The sequence below is a fragment of the Lissotriton vulgaris genome, chromosome 7 (assembly GCF_964263255.1).
Source record: "Lissotriton vulgaris chromosome 7, aLisVul1.2, whole genome shotgun sequence".
In the NCBI taxonomy this organism is placed as follows: domain Eukaryota; kingdom Metazoa; phylum Chordata; class Amphibia; order Caudata; family Salamandridae; genus Lissotriton; species Lissotriton vulgaris.
The window spans coordinates 847,816,081-847,835,736 of record NC_141695.1 but is presented as its reverse complement, the minus strand read 5'-3'; the positions used below and the strand labels follow the sequence as shown (position 1 = coordinate 847,835,736).

At 45.9% G+C, this 19,656-nt stretch overlaps 1 protein-coding gene across 2 annotated transcripts in view; it reads right to left on the bottom strand.

The window, feature by feature from the left end:
- Nucleotides 1–19,656, bottom strand: part of IL12B (interleukin 12B) — a 72,529-nt gene that overhangs the window by 31,219 nt on the left and 21,654 nt on the right. For both annotated transcript variants that reach the window (XM_086931211.1, XM_086931210.1), the window contains exons 3-4: nt 11,843–12,118; nt 8,033–8,141 (exon numbers count right to left, since the gene is read on the bottom strand). In XM_086931211.1, the coding sequence (XP_086787337.1) occupies nt 8,033–8,141; nt 11,843–12,118 (385 nt within the window). The remainder of the gene's footprint in view (nt 1–8,032; nt 8,142–11,842; nt 12,119–19,656) is intronic.

Below are 19,656 nucleotides of genomic sequence, written 5' to 3'. Positions count from 1 at the left end.
GACAAAAGAAGAACGCGCGTTTGTCTGACTGCTGCAGCCTACACAGTACCATGTGCCTTACTGAAGCTTGCAAAACAGTTTTACTATGCAAAAGACAAAAAGACCGACTTTGTCAATGTTTGCATTTAAAAAATGAAAAAGAAAAGATTTCAAAGCCATTCAATAAAGGGATGTAAATGAATTCTGAAACCATTAAACTAGCAAGATCTACTGCCAGCGGTAACTAAAAAAAACTAGATTTCCCACATTTACAAGATGTTGATGCCATGTTGAGGCACGCTTTGAACACGTGACATGTGTGCACAGATGTTAACATTTAATTTCCGTTGGCTTTAAGGGAGCTGGGTTTGTACTTGGTGGGTCGGGAACATCCTATAGTTTATGGCACTATACTCAATTGCTTTGTTTCCCAACATCTCAAATGCAGCTTGTAGTTCCAATAAGAATCTTAACAGATGCGAATGCATTCACTCAGATAGGTAACCAGACTCTTCTATTACCAGATCCTGCAAGTTTTTTTTTTCCCAGGCAAAGTTACTCTAACCTGGCTCAGGTTTTGTGCCAAAAGGTGTGATTCTGCCACAATCTTCGACATGTATAAAGGTTGGCTAAGGCTAAAAGCAACACTATAGCTGTTAAAATTACATTGTACAATTGTTTTCATTATTTGCCAGATCTAACTGACAGGGGATTTTAAAAACTGCAAAAAGTACAACGCATTTTTGATTTAAAAGGCAGCATGTTTGTCTTTTTTATGTGTGGCAAAGGGAGTTTATTTTCTAGTATAAACTTTTTTGGGGGGCTTTCAATTTCAAAGGCACTGAACTAATTGATACATTACTTAGTTCCAACTATACCAGCCGTTTATGATTAAAATGCACTCACATTACGATTCAAGGGGAGCTATATATTCCTGTGGGACGTATTGCAGTTTTAGTTGTGTGCAGACAAACTGTATTCAACAAAACAATCATCGTGTTTGTCTGGTTATATTTGCTGATGAGGAGTTATTAACTTCAAACGTACATTTACCATTTCTCCCATCGGGCATTTTCTCACAGATGATGAACTTTTAACAATGTTGTAATTAAGCCCAGAAGAAAAATACAATTGTTTTATAGCGGTCACTGAGTGTGAGTCTATTGCTTTTTTATGCTGTGTGTCGCCATAAAAAGGGGTGTGTTGTGCAATAATACCCTTACTCTTATTTCAGCACTACACAATGCAGATCGCCTCTGGTTTTATAGCCCAAAACCATATTGCAATTTTTTACATGCACCAGTTTTACCCTCTTTCGTGATTCAAATGATTATGCATGTGCTTCTCCGTAGCATCTTTTGTATTTTACCTGATTTGCTTTGTTACATAGTGCGAACTCTAAGGTTACGTTACCGGATGAAGGAATTTAATTTAGGTATTCTTTTTGAGCTTGAGGATACAAGTAATTTGCCCGCAATCACAAGTTACCGGTCTAGGTTGCTGCACGCTTTGATGACACCGCATTTGCACACAGATGCTGGCATTTGCTTTCTTATGGTAAACACCCCGGCAAGCACTCAAGGTTGCTGTCGCGTCTGTGAGCTTTGTCCCCTACCCACATTGCCATCTTTTGCCAATATGGGTCCCGCACCCCCTCTGTGTTTTACACACAAGTTTAAACAAGCAGAACTGGATAGTCACGAAGGGTATGTTTTCTTGAGCCAATGCCCTTGAACTCTAATAAATAAATAAGTACACGGTCTAAGAATTAAACTCAACATTTAACAAGTCAAAACAAAAACGAAACCTACGAGCCGCCCAGTTTACGCTGAAAAAGCTGTGTTGCAGGCGGGGGCGAAACCAGGAAGTCAGGCATCCTTGCCCGTGACATGGGCGGGGCCTGTGACGCGGCCGGAAGAGGCCGGTGTTGCTCGTTGATGCGGGGCTCCCATCGTGGAGGGAGAGCCCCGCGGTAGCGTGAAAATCCAGAGAAGTGCCCCGCGTGTGGAGATGCGCCGGAGAAAAGTAGCGCAGCGAGGCGATGCGACAAAAGAGCACGGTGAGTGGCGGGGGGATATGTGTGTCTGTGTGTGCGCGCGTGTGTGTGCGTGTCAGCCCATGAGTGGTGGGGGAGGGGGGTGCATGCATGTGTGTGTGTGTGTGTGTGCGTGCGTGCCTTTGTGTGTGTGTGTATGCCTGGGGGGGAGGGGGGGAGTGTGTGCGCGTGGGAATGTGTGTGCGCATGCGTGAGTGTGGCTGTGTGTGATTGAGAGAGGCTGTGATTGGGAGGCAGGGGATGTGCACGGCACCGTGCGCACCCTCGAGGACGAATCTGAGACAGCAGAGGCGCGTGGCCGATCGCTGTCTCAGATTCCCCCGAAAGCGATAACACGAGGTCCTTCGCTGACGCTCGACCTAAAAAGGAGAAGAAGTTTCCCACAAAGTGATAGATAAAGTCTTCTGCTTCTACCAAAAAGCCTTCCTGCCAGGATGAGCACAAAATTATTTAGGGACTGTAAAAAGAGAGGCGCCCAGAGAGCGAAGGGACCTGTTTGGGATATAGAGCCAGATGTACAAAAGTATTTAGCGGTCGCAAACTGAGAATCCGGCCGTTTGCAACTGCTAAAACTGCTGCCAGTATGTACCAACCCTATTTTGCAATTCAATAACCTATTACAGACTCGCAAAATAGGGTTTGCAATTCGCTATTAGGAAGGAGCGTTTCAAGGGTGTCCCTTCCCAATAGCGAGTTGCAGTGGAATGTATGAATGTCTTGCGACTGGTATGTGGTTGCAAAGCATTTGTACTTTACCCACTCCATGAAGGTGGTGGTAACCTAGTCGCAAACGGGAAGGGGTCCCCAATGGACCCGTTCCCCTTTGTGAATATGGGCGCCAACACTTTTAACCTCATGCGCGCTAGCGGAATTCCGCTCCTGCGCTGAGATTTTTCAAATCGCACTTTGCGTGACGAGCTGGGCTCGTCATCAGCGTGCGAGCGGGCTACGCCATGACGAGCCCAGCTCGTCATCAGCCTCGAAGGGGTTAAAGAACAGGCAGCGCTGCCTACCTTTAAAAAATGAAAAGGACAATTTTCATTTTTCTTTTTTAACTGCATCCTGTTTTCCTTTAAGGAAACGGGCTGCATTAAAAAAAAAATGGTTTATTTAAAAAGCACTCACACAGATGGTGGTCTGCTGACCCCAGTAGGCCACCATCCCTATGAGCGCAGGCCTTTCAAAATGAGCTGCAAATTGCAACCTGCCTCATGAAGATTGATGAGGCAGGTCATTTGCGACCCCTTTGGGAATCGCTAAATGTGTCTGAGACACATTAGTACATTTCATTTTGCGAGTCTCTAATATCGAGTCGCAAAAAATCACAGTTAGCGACTCGCAAAATGAAATGTCCTACATCTGGCCCATAGATCTTAAACCTTTTCCTCAGATAGAGTGGGACAGAATTATGAATGGCATGGTATATAATCCAAAGAGATAAAAAATAATATGCCACCTGAAGCCAATGTACCGTATACAGTGCAGAAGTAGATGACACGAGCTCGCTTGGCTGCCATATTCTTAGTATGCTGGAGTTTATTCAGCACACCTTGTGGAGCGTCCAAGAAAAGAGGATTAAAATAACCAAGATGGCTGAGGATAATTGGCTGAACCACCAGCCGTCGAGTCGATGGCAATAGCAGCTGCACAATTTTCCTGAGAACCTTCCGGAGTAGGAAACAGGAAGAGGCAATATGATTTGCTTGGTTTGTCAGGTTCTCATCAAAATGAAAACCAACATTTTTCACAGAATGAACTTGGAGAGGGGAGTAGGTTCCGGTAGGAGGTTAAAACGTAAAGGGAAAAGGTCTGGCCAACAAGATGCCTACAGAACCTCGGTCTTGTCAGTATTAAACTTTGAGTCATTGGAGTAAAGCCAAAAAGTTACTACCGACATACACTGATGAAATACTTCAAGTGGGGCTGCTACTGTCTTGTCCAAGGCAATGATTCGTTGAGTGTTATCGGCGTTATTCACACAGGTAACACTAAAGGACGTGATTAAAGTAGTCAATGGAAGTATATAAATATTAAATAGGGTGGGTAAGGCCAGACCCCTGAGGGACTCCTTAGATAAAAGCGCTGAAAAATGACATGAAAGGAGGAAGAAAGACAGCTTTGTGTATCTCCTCTAAATACGATCTGAACAATTTAAGGGCTGTTCCTCCAATTCCAAGATGTAGTGGTGTAGGCTAGACGGATGCCAGACTGTACCAACTTGAGAATATGGTGTTGTTCCTGAAGACCTACAAGCAACGAGAGGATATACTTCACCAAGATTTTGGCCACAAAAGGAAGTAACAAGATTGGACGAAAATTGACAAGAACTGATTGATCTGCATTCTGCTTTTTCAAAATGGGACATTTAATGACCGTTTCTACTCTGTCGGTATCCAAGCATTGATTAAAGAATTCTTACAAACTTCCAACAGAAGCTGAGCAAGAGTCTGCCTCACTTCATTCCAAAAGTTAGGTGGAATATGATCCAGGGGAGAGTCTGACTCGATAGTTGCCACATTAGAAGTAAATTGTTCCAGAGACATGGTTTCAAAATGACCTATCCAAGGACTCACAATAGACTTCACAGCTCTCTGTACAGCAGTGATCAAAGGAATATGCATCAGGGTTGTCAGTTATGCGTATAGCACTTTTGGTGCACATGCCACCTCTTCCCCATGTTACCTTTGCTGCAGTGATCACTGCTGCTGTCAGCTCCCACCTGTGCTGCAGCAATCACTGTCACTATCTGTCAGCTCTCACCTGTGCTGCAGCAATCACTACCGCTATCTGTCTGCTCTTACATGTGCTGCAGCAATCACTGCTGCTGTCAGCTCTCACCTGTGCTGCAGAAATCACTGCCGCTATCTGTCAGCTCTCACCTGTGCTGCAGTAATCACTGCCGCTATCTGTCAGCTCTCACCTGTGCTGCAGCAATCACTGCCGCTATCTGTCTGCTCTCACATGTGCTGAAGCAATCACTGCTGCTGTCAGTTCTCACCTGTGCTGCAGAAATCACTGCTGCTGTCAGCTCTCACATGTGCTGCAGCAATCACTGCTGCTGTCAGTTCTCACCTGTGCTGCAGAAATCACTGCTGCTGTCAGCTCCCACCTGTGCTGCAGCAGAAACTGTTGCTATCTTTCAGCTCTGTACTGTGCTACAGCAATCACTCCTGGTATCTGTCAGCTCTCACCTGTGCTGCAGCAATCACTGCTGGTATCTCTCAGGTCTCACCTGTGCTGCAGCAATCACTCCTGGTATCTATCAGCTCTCACCTTTGCTGCAGTAGTCACTGCTGATATCTGTCAGCTCTCACCTGTGCTGCAGCAATCACTGCTGGTACCTGTAAGTTCTCACCTGTGCTTCAGCAATCGCTGCTAGTATCTGTCAGCTCTCACTTGCATTACAACAATCACTGCTGGTATCTCTCAGCTCTCACCTGCACTACCGCAGTCACTGCTGGTATCTCTCAGCTCTGACCTGCACTACCGCAGTCACTGCTGGTATCTATCAGCTCTCTCCTGCGCTGTAGCAATCACTGCTGGTATCTCTCAGCTCTCACCTGCACTGCAGCAATCCCTGCCGATATCTGTCAGCTCTCACCTGCGCTGCAGCAATCACTGCCGCTATCTGTCAGCCCTCACCTGCGCTGCAGCAATCACTGCCGCTATCTGTCAGCTCTCACCTGCGCTGCAGCAATCACTGCCGCTATCTGTCAGCTCTCACCTGCACTGCAGCAATCACTGCCACTATCTGTCAGCTCTCACCTGCACTGCAGCAATCACTGCCGCTATCTGTCAGCCCTCACTTGCGCTGCAGCAATCACTGCTGCTATCTGTCAACTACTCACCTGCACTACAGCAATCACTGCCGCTATCTGTCAGCCCTCACTTGCGCTGCAGCAATCACTGCCACTATCTGTCAGCTCTCACCTGCGCTGCAGCAATCACTGCCGCTATCTGTCAGCCCTCACTTGCGCTGCAGCAATCACTGCCACTATCTGTCAGCTCTCACTTGCGCTGCAGCAATCACTGCCACTATCTGTCAGCTCTCACCTGCACTGCAGCAATCACTGCCGCTATCTGTCAGCCCTCACTTGCGCTGCAGCAATCACTGCCACTATCTGTCAGCTCTCACCTGCACTGCAGCAATCACTGCCGCTATTTGGCAGCTCTCACTTGTGCTGAAGCAATCACTGCAGGTATGTCAGCTCTTGCTTGCGCTACAGCAATCACTGCCGCTACCTGTCAGCTCTCACTTGTGCTGCAGCAATCACTGCTGATATCTGTCAAGTACTCACCTGCACTACAGCAATCACTGCCGCTATCTGTCTGCTCTCACCTGTGCTGCAGCAATCACTGCTGGTACCTGTAAGTTCTCACTTGTGCTGCTACAATCGCTGTTGGTATCTGTAAGTTCTCACCTGTGCTGCAGCAATCGCTGCTGGTATCTGTCAGCTCTCACGTGCACTGCAGCAGTCAATGCTGGTATCTATCAGCTCTGAACTGCGCTGCAGCAATCACTGCTGGTATCTCTCAGGTTTCACCTGCGCTGCAGAAATTGCTGCAGCTGTCTTTCAGCTCTCACCTGCACTGCAGCAATCACTGCCGCTACATGTCAGCTCTCACCTGCGCTGCAGCAATCACTGCCGCTATCTGTCAGCCCTCACCTGCCGCTATCTGTCAGCTCTCATCTGCGCTGCAGCAATCACTGCCGCTATCTGTCAGCCCTCACCTGCGCTGCAGCAATCACTGCCGCTATCTGTCAGCCCTCACCTGCGCTGCAGCAATCACTGCCGCTATCTGTCAGCTCTCATCTGCGCTGCAGCAATCACTGCCGCTATCTGTCAGCCCTCACCTGCGCTGCAGCAATCACTGCCGCTATCTGTCAGCTCTCATCTGCGCTGCAGCAATCACTGCCGCTATCTGTCAGCCCTCACCTGCGCTGCAGCAATCACTGCCGCTATCTGTCAGCTCTCAGTTGTGCTGCAGCAATCACTGCTGCTATCTGTCAGCTCTCATCTGCGCTGCAGCAATCACTGCCGCTATCTGTCAGCTCTCACTTGTGCTGCAGCAATCACTGCTGCTATCTGTCAACTACTCACCTGCACTGCAGCAATCACTACCGCTATCTGTCAGCTCTCACTTGTGCTGCAGCAATCACTGCGGGTATGTCAGCTCTTGCCCGCGCTGCACCGATCACTACCACCACCTGTCAGCTCTCACCTGCGCTGCAGCAATCACTGCCGCTATCTGTCAGCTCTCACCTGTGCTGCAGCAATCACTGCTGGTACCTGTAAGTTCTCACTTGTGCTGCTACAATCGCTGTTGGTATCTGTAAGTTCTCACTTGTGCTGCAGCAATCACTGCTAGTACCTGTCAGCTCTCACCTGCACTGCAGCAGTCACTGCTGGTATCTATCAGCTCTGCCCTGTGCTGCAGCAATAACTGCTGGTATCTCTCAGGTCTCACCTGCGCTGCAGCAATTTCTGCCGCCGTCTTAGCTCTCACCTGTGCTGCAGCGATCATTACCGCCACCTGTCAGCTCTCACTTGTACTGCAGAAATCACTGCCGCTACATGTCAGCTATCACCTGCGCTGCAGCAATCACTGCCGCTATCTGTTATCCCTCACCTGCGCTGCAGCAATCGCTGCTGGTATCTGTCAGCTCTCACCTGCGCTGCAGCAATCACTGCCGCTATCTGTCCGCCCTCACCTGCGCTGCAGCAATCACTGCCGCTATCTGTCAGCCCTCACCTGCGCTGCAGCAATCGCTACTGGTATCTGCCAGCTCTCACCTGCGCTGCAGCAATCACTGCCGCTATCTGTCCGCCCTCACCTGCGCTGCAGCAATCGCTGCTGGTATCTGTCAGCCCTCACCTGCGCTGCAGGAACCGCTGCCGGCATCGGTTAGGTCTCACCTGTGCTGCAGCAGTGGGTAGCAGTAACTGCCAGCTCTCACCTGTGCAGCAGCAATCACTGCCAGGATCGGTCTCTTACCCATGTTGCGCCTCGAAAGAGAAGCGCGGCGCCTCTCGCCCCTTCAGCTGCCACGAGCAGGTGAACGTGCCGTTGTAATTCTTGGCCTCACAGTCAATGAAATGTCCATCTGATCCATAAGCAATAGAAAAAAACAGGGGTGTGAGCCATCGAAGCAATATACGGAGCAAAAGTCTATGTTTTCTTAAGGAGAAGTGTGAGTGGGCTCTGTTCTGCACTATTGCAACTGGGGCTGGAGCGGCGCAAGGGCTTCTGGGAGAAGGGATCTACAGACTGCGGGCCCATCTCTGCTCTACAAGGGCTAGAGAATTGGTGATTAACCTAATGGATAATTATTACATTTTATGTTTTCAATCAACATGGATGGTTCACAAACAGCTTAAATATAAGTGTTTAACATAATAAGCTTGTCTAAGGTGGCATAAATGGGTCTCAAAACGAGTTTACTTGGCATTGGCTGGTTGCATTGAAAATGTGACTTTCAAAAGTTACACTGTGTTCATGATTTCGTACATACAGGCCCAACTTGCCAAAGACTTGCATCGCCATTGCACCCCGAAATGGGGCACAAGAGCGACAGACTCTTAAATGAGATTAACGAATCCCTGCAAGGCCACCTTGCGCGTCTTAGTAACGCAATATTGCGCAAATCACTGCCTTGCGTTACTCATCCCCAGGGAGGCCTTCCATGGGTGGAGCGTGGGTGTTCCCACGCATCCACCTATGGATTTTGGCACAGTCCCAGATTAAACATTACTGGTAGACCTGGGAATGCATCAGAATGATACGCCTCCGCAGGGGAGTATTAACTGGGAAAGAAATCTCTGTATTTCTCCTCATTGCTTCCTCCTCCTGTGTTTGCTGCATCCTGCAGCGTTCATAGATAGAGGAAAGTGCCTCTCAGGATTGTGTTTTTGCAGGAAGGTGTCCCTTCTTGCACAAAAACAATCCTGCATGCAACACAGGCAGGGTGCCTGCGTTGGCGCTAGGCAGCACATTGCGCACCAGCCCAGGGTAAAGGCAGGAATGTGTCGTATAATGTTAGATACAAAACAATCCTACCCTTTCCCAACCACACAGTGCAGCAAGGGGACTTGGTGCGCTGCATAATTTCTTAATAAGTTTGCTTCACAGTGTTTTTCCTCTGCTTCATTAAATAGTCAAATATGCTTTGCTCTGTGGAGATGATTATTTTTGCCGTAAAAATGTGTGAGCTCACAGAGATTTTTCTGTCTTGCTGGAGGAACACACAATGTTTCATCACTGATTGGTGTCTTTACTAGTAGGACTGTGTCCTATTCATATTTTCAAGCAACTATTGTTTAGTAATGCAATGCCATTTTCACTGCATGTTGGTTAAAAGTTCTACTTGTCTATTACATTTGGGATGGTTTTCATAGAGAGCCTGTTCCACTAAGGACACTTCTAAATTATAATTGCTTGTATTGTTGCCCTTTTAGGAGTCCAGTCCATGGTGCTGTCTCACACCGTGGCCAGGACTTGAATCTCTGCTGCTAAAATGTTAAAAGAACCGTTGTATTTGGAGTGGGTGCCAATGCCTGTTAAATTCCTCAAAGAGACAGAATCCATGGTAGACTGTCATTTAATTTATTGCCTAAAGATTTTACATTCTTTTCCATATACCTTTGGAGGCAGAATCTTTGGCAACGTTCTCATTGATCTTATATTTAGAATATTCTTGGAGATGGTGTACCTTATGTTATTATCCTATTGATTTGAAATGATTGACTAACCATTTAACTTTGCCTTCAGTACTGATTCTTAATTTTAAGTACACCTTCACGATTTGCACTTTGGAATCTTTTCCTGTTCGAATTTGCCTCTGTTGATTTTCTGGATTTAATGGCATTTTTAGTTGTTATGCTTAGGGCTCTTGTCCTGTAGGACTAACAAATAGCCCCGATCGATCCAATCTGCCCTATTAATGGTAAAAAGTGCTGACATCGGTGACAGGTACCAGCGGGAACGCTGGGGCGTCGTTCCTGAGGGTTCATGTACCCCTCTTAGGAGACTGCCAGCAGCCTGATGAAATGGCTCTAACCTTGTCCAACACTGTACATGTCATTGATGTCTTAATAGCATTGCGTGAACTATTAGTGCAGCCGTTTTTAATCCTTTGACATTTGTGTTCCCCCATTGACTCATTAGTGAAATCCAGCCCCCCACCCCCCTCATTAAGTCATTACTGGAAGCCATGGACCCCAGGCTAAGCAATTTGTATGAGTTGAACCTCAAAATAATACACACAAAAACTGAAAAGGGATACATCAGACCAATACTCAAATTATGAAATATTTATTTAATTCACAAACAGAAACAAACTTTTAATTTTAAAGGGAAGGTTGGAGCATTTCTAAATTGGATTTTAAATTCTAAATGAGGCAGGAATATGCTAGACTCTAGGATATCTGTTTTGCTCCTAATGCATGCTCTCTTTTTGTCTGTATTGAAATTGAGGCTGATCTTCGTCCTTACTATATTCTGTTTTCTGTACTTATGCTGCTCCCATGAGGACTCCAACTTAACTTTTAGCCTTCATTTTCAAATTCCTCCACATTTGTAGAACATTTTCGATTTTCCATTTTGCTTCATTATGTATACTTTATTAAACTTCTCAAGCCTTTTAATTTTGAAATAGTCGCAGACCCCAGGAGGAGGTATCATCGACCCCCAAGGGTTCATCGACCACAGATTACGAACCACAGATCTAGTGTTTATGATGGAAGCTTGCACACTGTACAAATGGAATGGAGCCGATGCTTACTCATCCTTACTTTTCAATGATTATATCATCCTTTTTTTTCTTCAGTTTCCTCACCCTTTGAACTCATCCTGCTGGCCTTTACTGAAGGCTACCTCCCTGACAGTTGATGTACTGTGCCAGGGGTTGTCACTGCATTCCTCTTTCTTTGCTGTTGACTCCATCCTCTGTTCCAAACCTCATGTAAAGATGCACATGCTCTGTTTCAGCCTCGAGACATGAGGAGGATGTGGTAGAGGAAGACCAACATGTAAAGAGTGCCTGCGTCTGATTGGTTGATAGGGATTACACTCTATCCTGCCTGCAGCACTTTTTTGACTTCATTCCTGCTGTGGGACCAGGGTATTTCCAGCTACAAGCTTGTATTTTCCCTGGAACAAGTTGAACCTATGGAACATCAGATCCAGCTCCCTGCTGGGGCAGGGACCCCTGCTGTACTAGTGTACCATGGGTCCTGCATCATCCATAATTTTTCTGGTTTAGGGTCTATGGCAGAACTCATGTCCTCTACTTCTTCAGATTTTGTTCAGATTTCATCCACTTTCATTGGGAGTGAACTGTGGTGATGGTAGGGAAGTTTATATCACCACTAACTTCAATTTTCTGGTCTAGATTAAAACGTTCTACCCAAGAGTCCCTATGGTAAGCTACACCCAGGTTACATGCACATAACAAAGGTATACACCTGTTACAACGCATTTGTTACAACGCACTACCATTACAACGCGACTTTTACAACGCATACCATTACAACGCATTGCGCTGGGGGGCGCTCTAGGATAGGGAATAAGTATAATTTACTATCCAACACCTTCCCTAGGGTCCACGGGGACTGGAGTTAGAATAGTAAATTATACTTACCACTATCCAGCACCTCAAAGCGCTATGCGTTGTAATGGTATGCGTTGTAATGGTCGCGTTGTAATGGTAGGTAGTTGTAACGGTATGCGTTGTAACATGGTACATCCCATAACAAAGCATGTGAGCAGATGCCAGCGGTGTGTAATCACATACACATGCGGTAGTACCTCTCCACTCGTTCAAGATGCCGCTGGCTTCTCCCAGCTGGTTGAATGGTTCATTGATGTACAGAAAGGTGTAGCCGATAGCCGGTCCCTTGCCAATGTGACAGGTGTAGTTTCCGGCATGAGGGAATTCCTTAACTGTGACATGCTTCTTCTTGCCGTGCCCCACAAACTTCCGCCCGTTCCTCCATTCTACTGCTCTCGCGGTGTCTTCTGGTGCAGCGCCACAGACAAGTTCCACAATCTCGTAGTCCTGCGTAGCCAGATCTATAACATAAACTTGAATCGTGGAGGGAAAGGTCAGAAGTGTCTTGGGAAAGGCTTTGCTATATATTTACACTTGTAGAGCCCAACCCTACCTTTGCCGACACTGCAGTCCTTCATCCAAAGTATCATGATGGCCAACAATAAAGGAAATCTACACCCACCCGAACTCAAACTAATGTAAAGAACGCAACCAACGAGTAACAAAACACAGGGTGAAAGAGACAGGTTCTGCTGTGGAAACACAAAATCTAATCAATACCCAGTAGTAATGCTGCCAGAATCAACATTTTGGGGTTCAAAGGAGGCAGACGTGGCCATGGAACGTGATGATTCTTATTTAGTTATTTCTGACGTTCACTTATTTTATACATAATATACAAGATTCACAAAACAAAATATAAATCTACTCCCCAAGGTTTCCTCGTAAGTTTGGACAAGATGTATTTTTTTTACTTACTAAGGTTTCCAGGAGTAATTCTTTGAAGCTGTGACTCTCATGTTTTTCCAAGGAGTACTTCAGAAATCCTTTTATGAATTCTATGTTGACATGACTAAATGTATATGTATATATATGCCCCTGCATCGCAAGTCTGGCTCTGGTGTTCATTGGTGCGGGGCGGCTGCGGCTGCTCGTGTGATTTGTTTCCGAGGTATCGGATCGACCAGAGCCCACCTTTTCACTCTGGGGAGAAGAGAAGCGATGTTGAGGCTATCCTGCCTCACACCGGGCTTGTTGCATTGTCATAAAGCCCTCGCCTAATTTGACTCTCGGACTAAAGGTTGGTGCAGTTTGGGGACTCGAGGAGGGACTTTGGCTCAGCAGAACACAACAGGACAGTGGTCATGTCCATCTCCGTGACTCGCCTGCCCCAGCATCGCCTAGCACCGGAACAGTGTATTCTGGGACCTGCAGTCCGTTACCACATAATGGGCAGCAGTTAGGGCGGTGTTTCCACTTGGAGGGGGTGTGATATGGTGTCAACCAATCAGCGCAGTGCGGGACATACTTCCACGGTGACTGGCCATGCCTCCTGCTACACTTACCGGGCACTGAAGAAGGCGCAACAAGCCGAAATGCATCTGCCTGCCATGTGTATCTTTCTGAAATAAAGTGGCCTCCTTGATGTTCCCCTGCCGTGGCTTCCACTCTTTTCTTGCAAAGGAGGTGTTTGTATATATATATATATATATATATATATATATATATATATATATATATATATATATATATATATATATATATATATATATATATATATATATATATATATATATATATATATATATATATATAGTTTTTCTTTTTTGCCCACAGGATAAATATTTCCCCCTTGCAGGCACTCCATCCCTGCCGAAGGAAAGAAAACAAGCATTTGCAATGCAATAGGTCTCGCATTAGGAAAGTTAGAGCTATTGGTCTTGTAAATGACAATTTTTTAATTTATGTGTTGGTTTTGAAAATAGCTAAATTACTAGCTTTGTCATTTACAATGCCAATAGTTATAACTTTCGCAAATGTGACACCTATAGCATTTGTAATGCAACATGTTGTGTATTTATGTGACTTACATGTTTTGATATTTACGTCTTAATTAGAGCAGCACATAATTATATATTTTTTTCTCCTAACTTTGAATTGCCTTCAAATACATGCCGGGAAAGGGAGGGGGGGTGGAGTTATTAGCTGCCCTGCTGGTATGCTGATCCAAACAGCGGACAGCTGCCACATTTATGCAAGGACGGGGTGGGGAGATAATGAGCTCAGCATTGCAGCATGTCCAAGTCCTGAGGCGGAGCGTTCTTCTGTTAAAAACAAAATTAAGTAAAGCATGTGAAATGTAAGCATGCACAACATGGGCAGGACGGAGATAAGGGGCTGTGAACAGCAGGCAGCATTCATGTCAGTGGGACGCCCAGAAACCGGAAGGTCCTGCTGCAATTAAATATATTTGCAATTCTTTGGGATTAGTAGACTGGAATGCCATAGTTCAGGGACATAAAAAAGTATCACTAGATATGACGCGTTGAAATGGAATTCCGTACCTCGCTTATCTCATCATCTGACTGTTGTGACCTAGTTAGTGACTGCGCCAAAGTGCATGAAAGTGACTCACTGCCTTTTATTCCCTGCAATCTACAACACAGACCGCAAATCCAAAGCTAAAAGAGGCGTTTAAGAACTGTCGGTGATGACGTCGCCACAGCACGAGTCCTGGAAGGGAAGTTTACTAATGCAGTTGTTTTCAATTGTATCAGAATGAAGAGCGCTGATGAAAAAGACCAGCTTTAAAAATACTTTATTTCCGATGTTTCAATCGGATAGGACACATGTCTTTGTCATGTGAGAGATTAAAGCAGGAGCCTGTGTTATTTCCCTGACCACGGGAAGAGGATACAATAATAATATTTTAATGAAAGTAAGGGGCTTCAGAAGGCGAGGAGACATAAGGAAGCACAGACTGATAGAGGTGGAGAGGGCATATAAATGGAGAGAGAGCGTGGAGGCAATGAACTAGAGACGGACAAGGGAATGAAGCCAAGAATAAGGAGGAAAAAAACCAAACATCGCCGCCGGCCTGCGACCAGGAAGTCAGGCAGGCCGGGCGGGACAACCGGAAACCGGAAGTAGGAGGGCGGGAGCCTACCCCGCCTCCCACGGAAGAGCCGCGGCTGTTTCGAGCACCGGAGCAGGCAGGAGCCTACCCTGCGCCCCGGTGCACTCGCCCTGAGATGGAGGGAGGAAGAGTCCTGCTGCCGGCGCCTTCCACGAGGCTCCCAGGAGTGAGGGAGAGCCATAGAGGAGCCCTGCAGCTGCCGAGGAGAGCCGCCGCACCAAGGAAGCCGGTGAGTTGCTGAGCTGCGAGGGCGGGGGGCATGTGTGTGTGTGTGTGCGTGCGGCGGGGGGGGAGGCTCTGTGTGAGTGTGTGTGTATGCGTGTGTGTGTTTAAAAGAGGCTGATGACTGTGGGGAGGGGGGGTGCGCGAGCGAGTGTCTGTGTGTGTGTGTGTGTATGCCCACGCATGTGAGCGAGCGAGTGTCTGTGTATGCGCATGCATGTTGCTGCAAATGTAGACGGAGCCGACGTGAGCGTGCACGAGGTGAAATCCAGAGGAAAAGCGCGTGGCACCCTCTTGTCCAGTCATTCCCCCGAAGTCGATCACTATAGTTGTCGATCTGGACTGCATCCTACGGATGCTTACCAGCTTGACCTAAAAAGAGAAATGGCCCCGATAATGTGTGCCTTGGTACTGGTGCAATACTTATCACACCCCATAAATAACATTGACCTTGAGATGGTTATTTATGGGGTGTGATAAATAGTGACTATTGCGAGTTTTGTTTTCCAGCAATAATAGAGGACAACATGCAGATTTGTCTATGCTTATTAACCAAAATCTGGTTATCTGGCTATTTTCTGGGCGTTTTCCATAGTAAATACCGTCAAGTTGGACCTGCCAGTATTTACACGTGGGAAAACTCTGAAGAGGTGGAAAACTTCCAGCAAGTCGTAATTGTGACACCTGTGCAGCACGACCGGTGCAGCACGGTGTTTGCACAGGTGCCTCAATTGAACACTGCACTTGTAATCAAGCCTTTTATGTATGCACATTGTCAGAATGTCACATCTGTTCTGTTTCCACTAATTTCGTGTCCTGGTAAACAAATATAATTTGCATTTTCCCTGAATACCTGATTCCTCCCTAATAGTGTGCTAGCTAAGACTGTGCTAATAATCATTCTTACTCTTTTAGTCTCTAGCTCTCTCTTGCACTGCTGTGTGCTACTTAACTTTTCTGTGTTGCATTTAACTGGGCCCACTTGTACCTTGGGAAACGATTGAACAATGTGGATTCAGGGCCTTGCCACAAATCATGCAAGACCCTCACGCATATAAAACAGTAAAATATTCTGTCTGTATTTTCATCTCTTGGTGCTTTGAAGTGCCTAGCGCTTTATAAAACGTAGAATAAATAAATATTCTAACTCTGCATGTAACATGTTAGTAATATACGAAGTAATGACAAGGAACATAGGAATATGTGTACATGGTGATTTATTTAGCCTAAACCAAAACAACAACACGGTGTACAAATGTATGTTAAGTCATGCTATGCTATGTCATGGTATGTTATACTATGAAGATTTGCATGGTGCTCCTATCACCCGGGCAGGGGTATTCTGGTGCCTGAGAAGGAGGGAAGGTTCCCTCAAAGGGGCTAGTCCAAAGGCCAGGTTTTCATTTTCTTGTGAAATTATAGGAGGAAGGTGGAAGATTTAATGCATAACAGGAGGTCGTTCCAGGCTTTAGAACAGTAGTGGCTGCTACCAAACGGGGATGGTGGTGGTGTGGGGCGGGTGGGGAGTAGTGATGGACGGGGAGAATACAAAATATAAAAGCACTTACCTCAGGACAGCTGGTTGCCGCCTCTCCTGTGCCGCCAGCAGGAAGCACACAGCATCCCAGAACCGCCTAGCCAATCACGACGCAACCTTACAGCAGAGTCGTGCTTGGTCTGAGCGCTGTGGTTTGGCTCTCAGAGAATGACTGGGAGGCTGCGTATATTCTCCACCCAGGCTGTGCAATACAGCCCGGTGGAGAACATGCTAAGTGCGCATGACTGTTTGGCCGGGCAGCCAAACTGTCATGCACGCTTAGAAAGTGCCTACCACTCCTCCCCCAGCTCTGAACAGCCAAGCCCCGCCCGCCCCCAACCAACTGAGCCAGTGTAGTAAAATAAAATGATAATAAAGCTGCATTAGTATCCTTTTATTTTTCCTGTTTGAGCTGGTTAGTGAGAAGTGGGGCGATGCTCCTCTGCCTTAGCGTAGAAGCCGCTGCTGCTTTAGAAGCCATGTAAGAAGAGGCCCAACCTAGGGCCCTGGCTCTTCGGAATACAGGGCACTTTGATGATCAGGAGGTAGGCAGAGCGGTCAGGTTTGTTAGGGGAGTGGAAGTTGAGGCGGGTGTTCAGGTGTACGAGCCTTTATTTTGTAGTGTTCTGTAGATGAGGGTGTGGAGTTTGAAGAGGGGTGTGTTTCTATATCGGGGGCTAGATGAGGTCTCTGAGATGTTTGAAAATGGGAGTACTGAGTTGGAGACTGAGAGTAAGTCTTGCTGCTGCGTTTTGACTGATCTGGAGTCTTTTGGTGAGTTGAACAGTGACTCCATTGCAAAGAGCATTTCTCTAGTCCATTTGGCTGGTGATAAGTACTTGAGTTACAGACCTTCAGGTGTTTAGTGGGAGCCATCTAAAATTTTCCAAAAAAGCACCTCTTCCGCTTTGTCGAAGTTGAGTTTCAGGCAGTTGGTCCTCATCCAGTTTGGGACTATTGACATGCAGTTGGTGGACTTTTGTTGGGCATTGGAGATGTAGTCGAAGAGGGAGACAATGCAGGTGAGCGGCGTAATGTAGATGTTGAAGAGCATCAGGCTCAGCGAGGAGCCTTAATGGATTCTGCAGATTAGGCTGGAGGTAGAGGGCGAGGGCAGGGTCAGGCTTCCAGATTGGGTGCATCCAGAGAGAAATGAGCTGATCCAGAAGAAGGCGGGTCTGCTTAATTCGGCATCATGGATGTGTTTGATGAGGATGGGTGGCAGAAGGTATGGAAAACGGTCGAGAGGTCAAGTAGGGTGTGTGCTGTTGTGTCACCTGTGCCCAGGAATGGACAAATAAGTTGCCAATGTGTTGGTCTCAGTGCTATAGTTCAGTCTAAATCCTGATTGGGAGGGGCCCAGGAGGTGGCTGATATCGATATGGTTTTCCAGTTATTTGCTGATTATTTTTTCCAAGACTTTGGCCGAATTTGTGTCCACTGATGGGTTATTCAGAAGAGGTAGGATAGTGGCATGTTTCTGTGAGTTAAGGAAGGTGGCTGTGGTAGGAAAGTCACTGAAGATCACTGTGAGGGTGATGCAGATGTGGTTGAGTCCTGTGTCGAAGGTGACATGCGGGAATGGGAGCTCATTAGTGGACAGAGAGCACCATGGTCATAGGTGTTTTCTTGAGTGTCCACCTCATTGTAATGAAGGATGACAAGTGCTGAGAGGTCCGGTTGGGGTGTTGTAGATCATAGTAAATCCTTCTCAATGGTTAAGATCTCTTTTACGGTGTTGGCGGTGTTTTCAATTTGTTCAGTGATTGCTGTATGCTTAGTGGTCCTACGTTGTGGTGGTAGATCTGGCGGACTGCTTTGTACGTGTCCCTGTCAGTGTCTCTGTAAGTGCATCTCCAACAGTGTTCCAACTGTTTGCAGTGGCATTTGGAGAGTGAAAGGTATTCTGTGTACAAGTTTATCTGTGGCTTGTTAAGGAAGGTGATCCAGGTATTAAAGTTCAAAACAAATGGCCAAATTCTTTGTGGTGTTGCAGGCGTCGATATGGGAGTTCTGTGGTCCAGATTTCCTTGGGGACTTTGTTTCAGTTGCTTTGGGTGAGTATGGTTCTGTGTTGCGTGGGTAAGCTTTAACTGAAGTGGAAAAGGACGTGGTCAGTCTAGGTAGGAGTGCTTGCTTTGTCTACAGTGATGTCTGTGAAGTTGGTTAAGACATGGTCAAGGAGTTGTCTCACCATGTGAGTGGGTGTCTTTACTAGTTTTGGTGCCAACTATGAAGAAAGGGATGCTAGCACAGACAAATTATGTGTAATAACGTAATATTTGAAATTCTCTTCTTTCACCAATGCACTTAAATGATACTGATGATGTGCTGCTAAAACACTAGCTCAGCCATTGTAGAGTTTCAGTAATGGACTATAATGTTAAGAATATGATAGAGCTATCAATATTTTATTGTTTATGTTTAAATAGACTATTTTTAGGTCTGGGTATTGAGACAGCGTTAGCTGTCTCTGTAGACTTTTATTTATGTATTTCTTCAAATTCATACATTATAAACATACAGACATTGGCTTTTGGCTAGTGAGTTCCATCCATTGGTCCTTTAAATTGTCATTCACATTTTGCATCCGCCCACTTGCAGCATACAGCATGGGCTGTGGGTCAGCCCACTTTACCCATTCGCTCCCTTCACTTTGTGTGACTTCACAAAGCCTGTGCACATTGTTCACATTGGTCTAGAAATAATTCCTTTCTCTGCAACAAAGTTGGTTCAAAGTGCACTTAATTTTTTTATTTTTTATATTATATCTTTAAATACTCGCTATTTATTTTGCCTGCACTTTGGGTGCCCAGTTATTTTGCGCTTTCGTTTACACTCCTTTTAAAGCTGATGTAATAAAGTGTTTGAGCGATATTGTGACATTGCAGCGGCCTCCAATTTAAGTTTTTGATCTGGGGGGGGGGGGTAATTTGTTCTTGTCTTCTTCACAAATAATATTAATAAAATAATAATAAAATGCATGACACAACTGAAATTCTTTTAATAAAAAAATCACTAGTAAAGTGATCACCTAAGTGAATGTTTTTTTAATTTTAAACTTTTTATTGGGAGCATTTCTTGTACTTTACTTTATGACATAAGCTTGCATTAGAAAAAAACATAACCATTACACCAGTGAAGGCCAGAAGTGTTGGCTTTTCCAATGCTTGTTT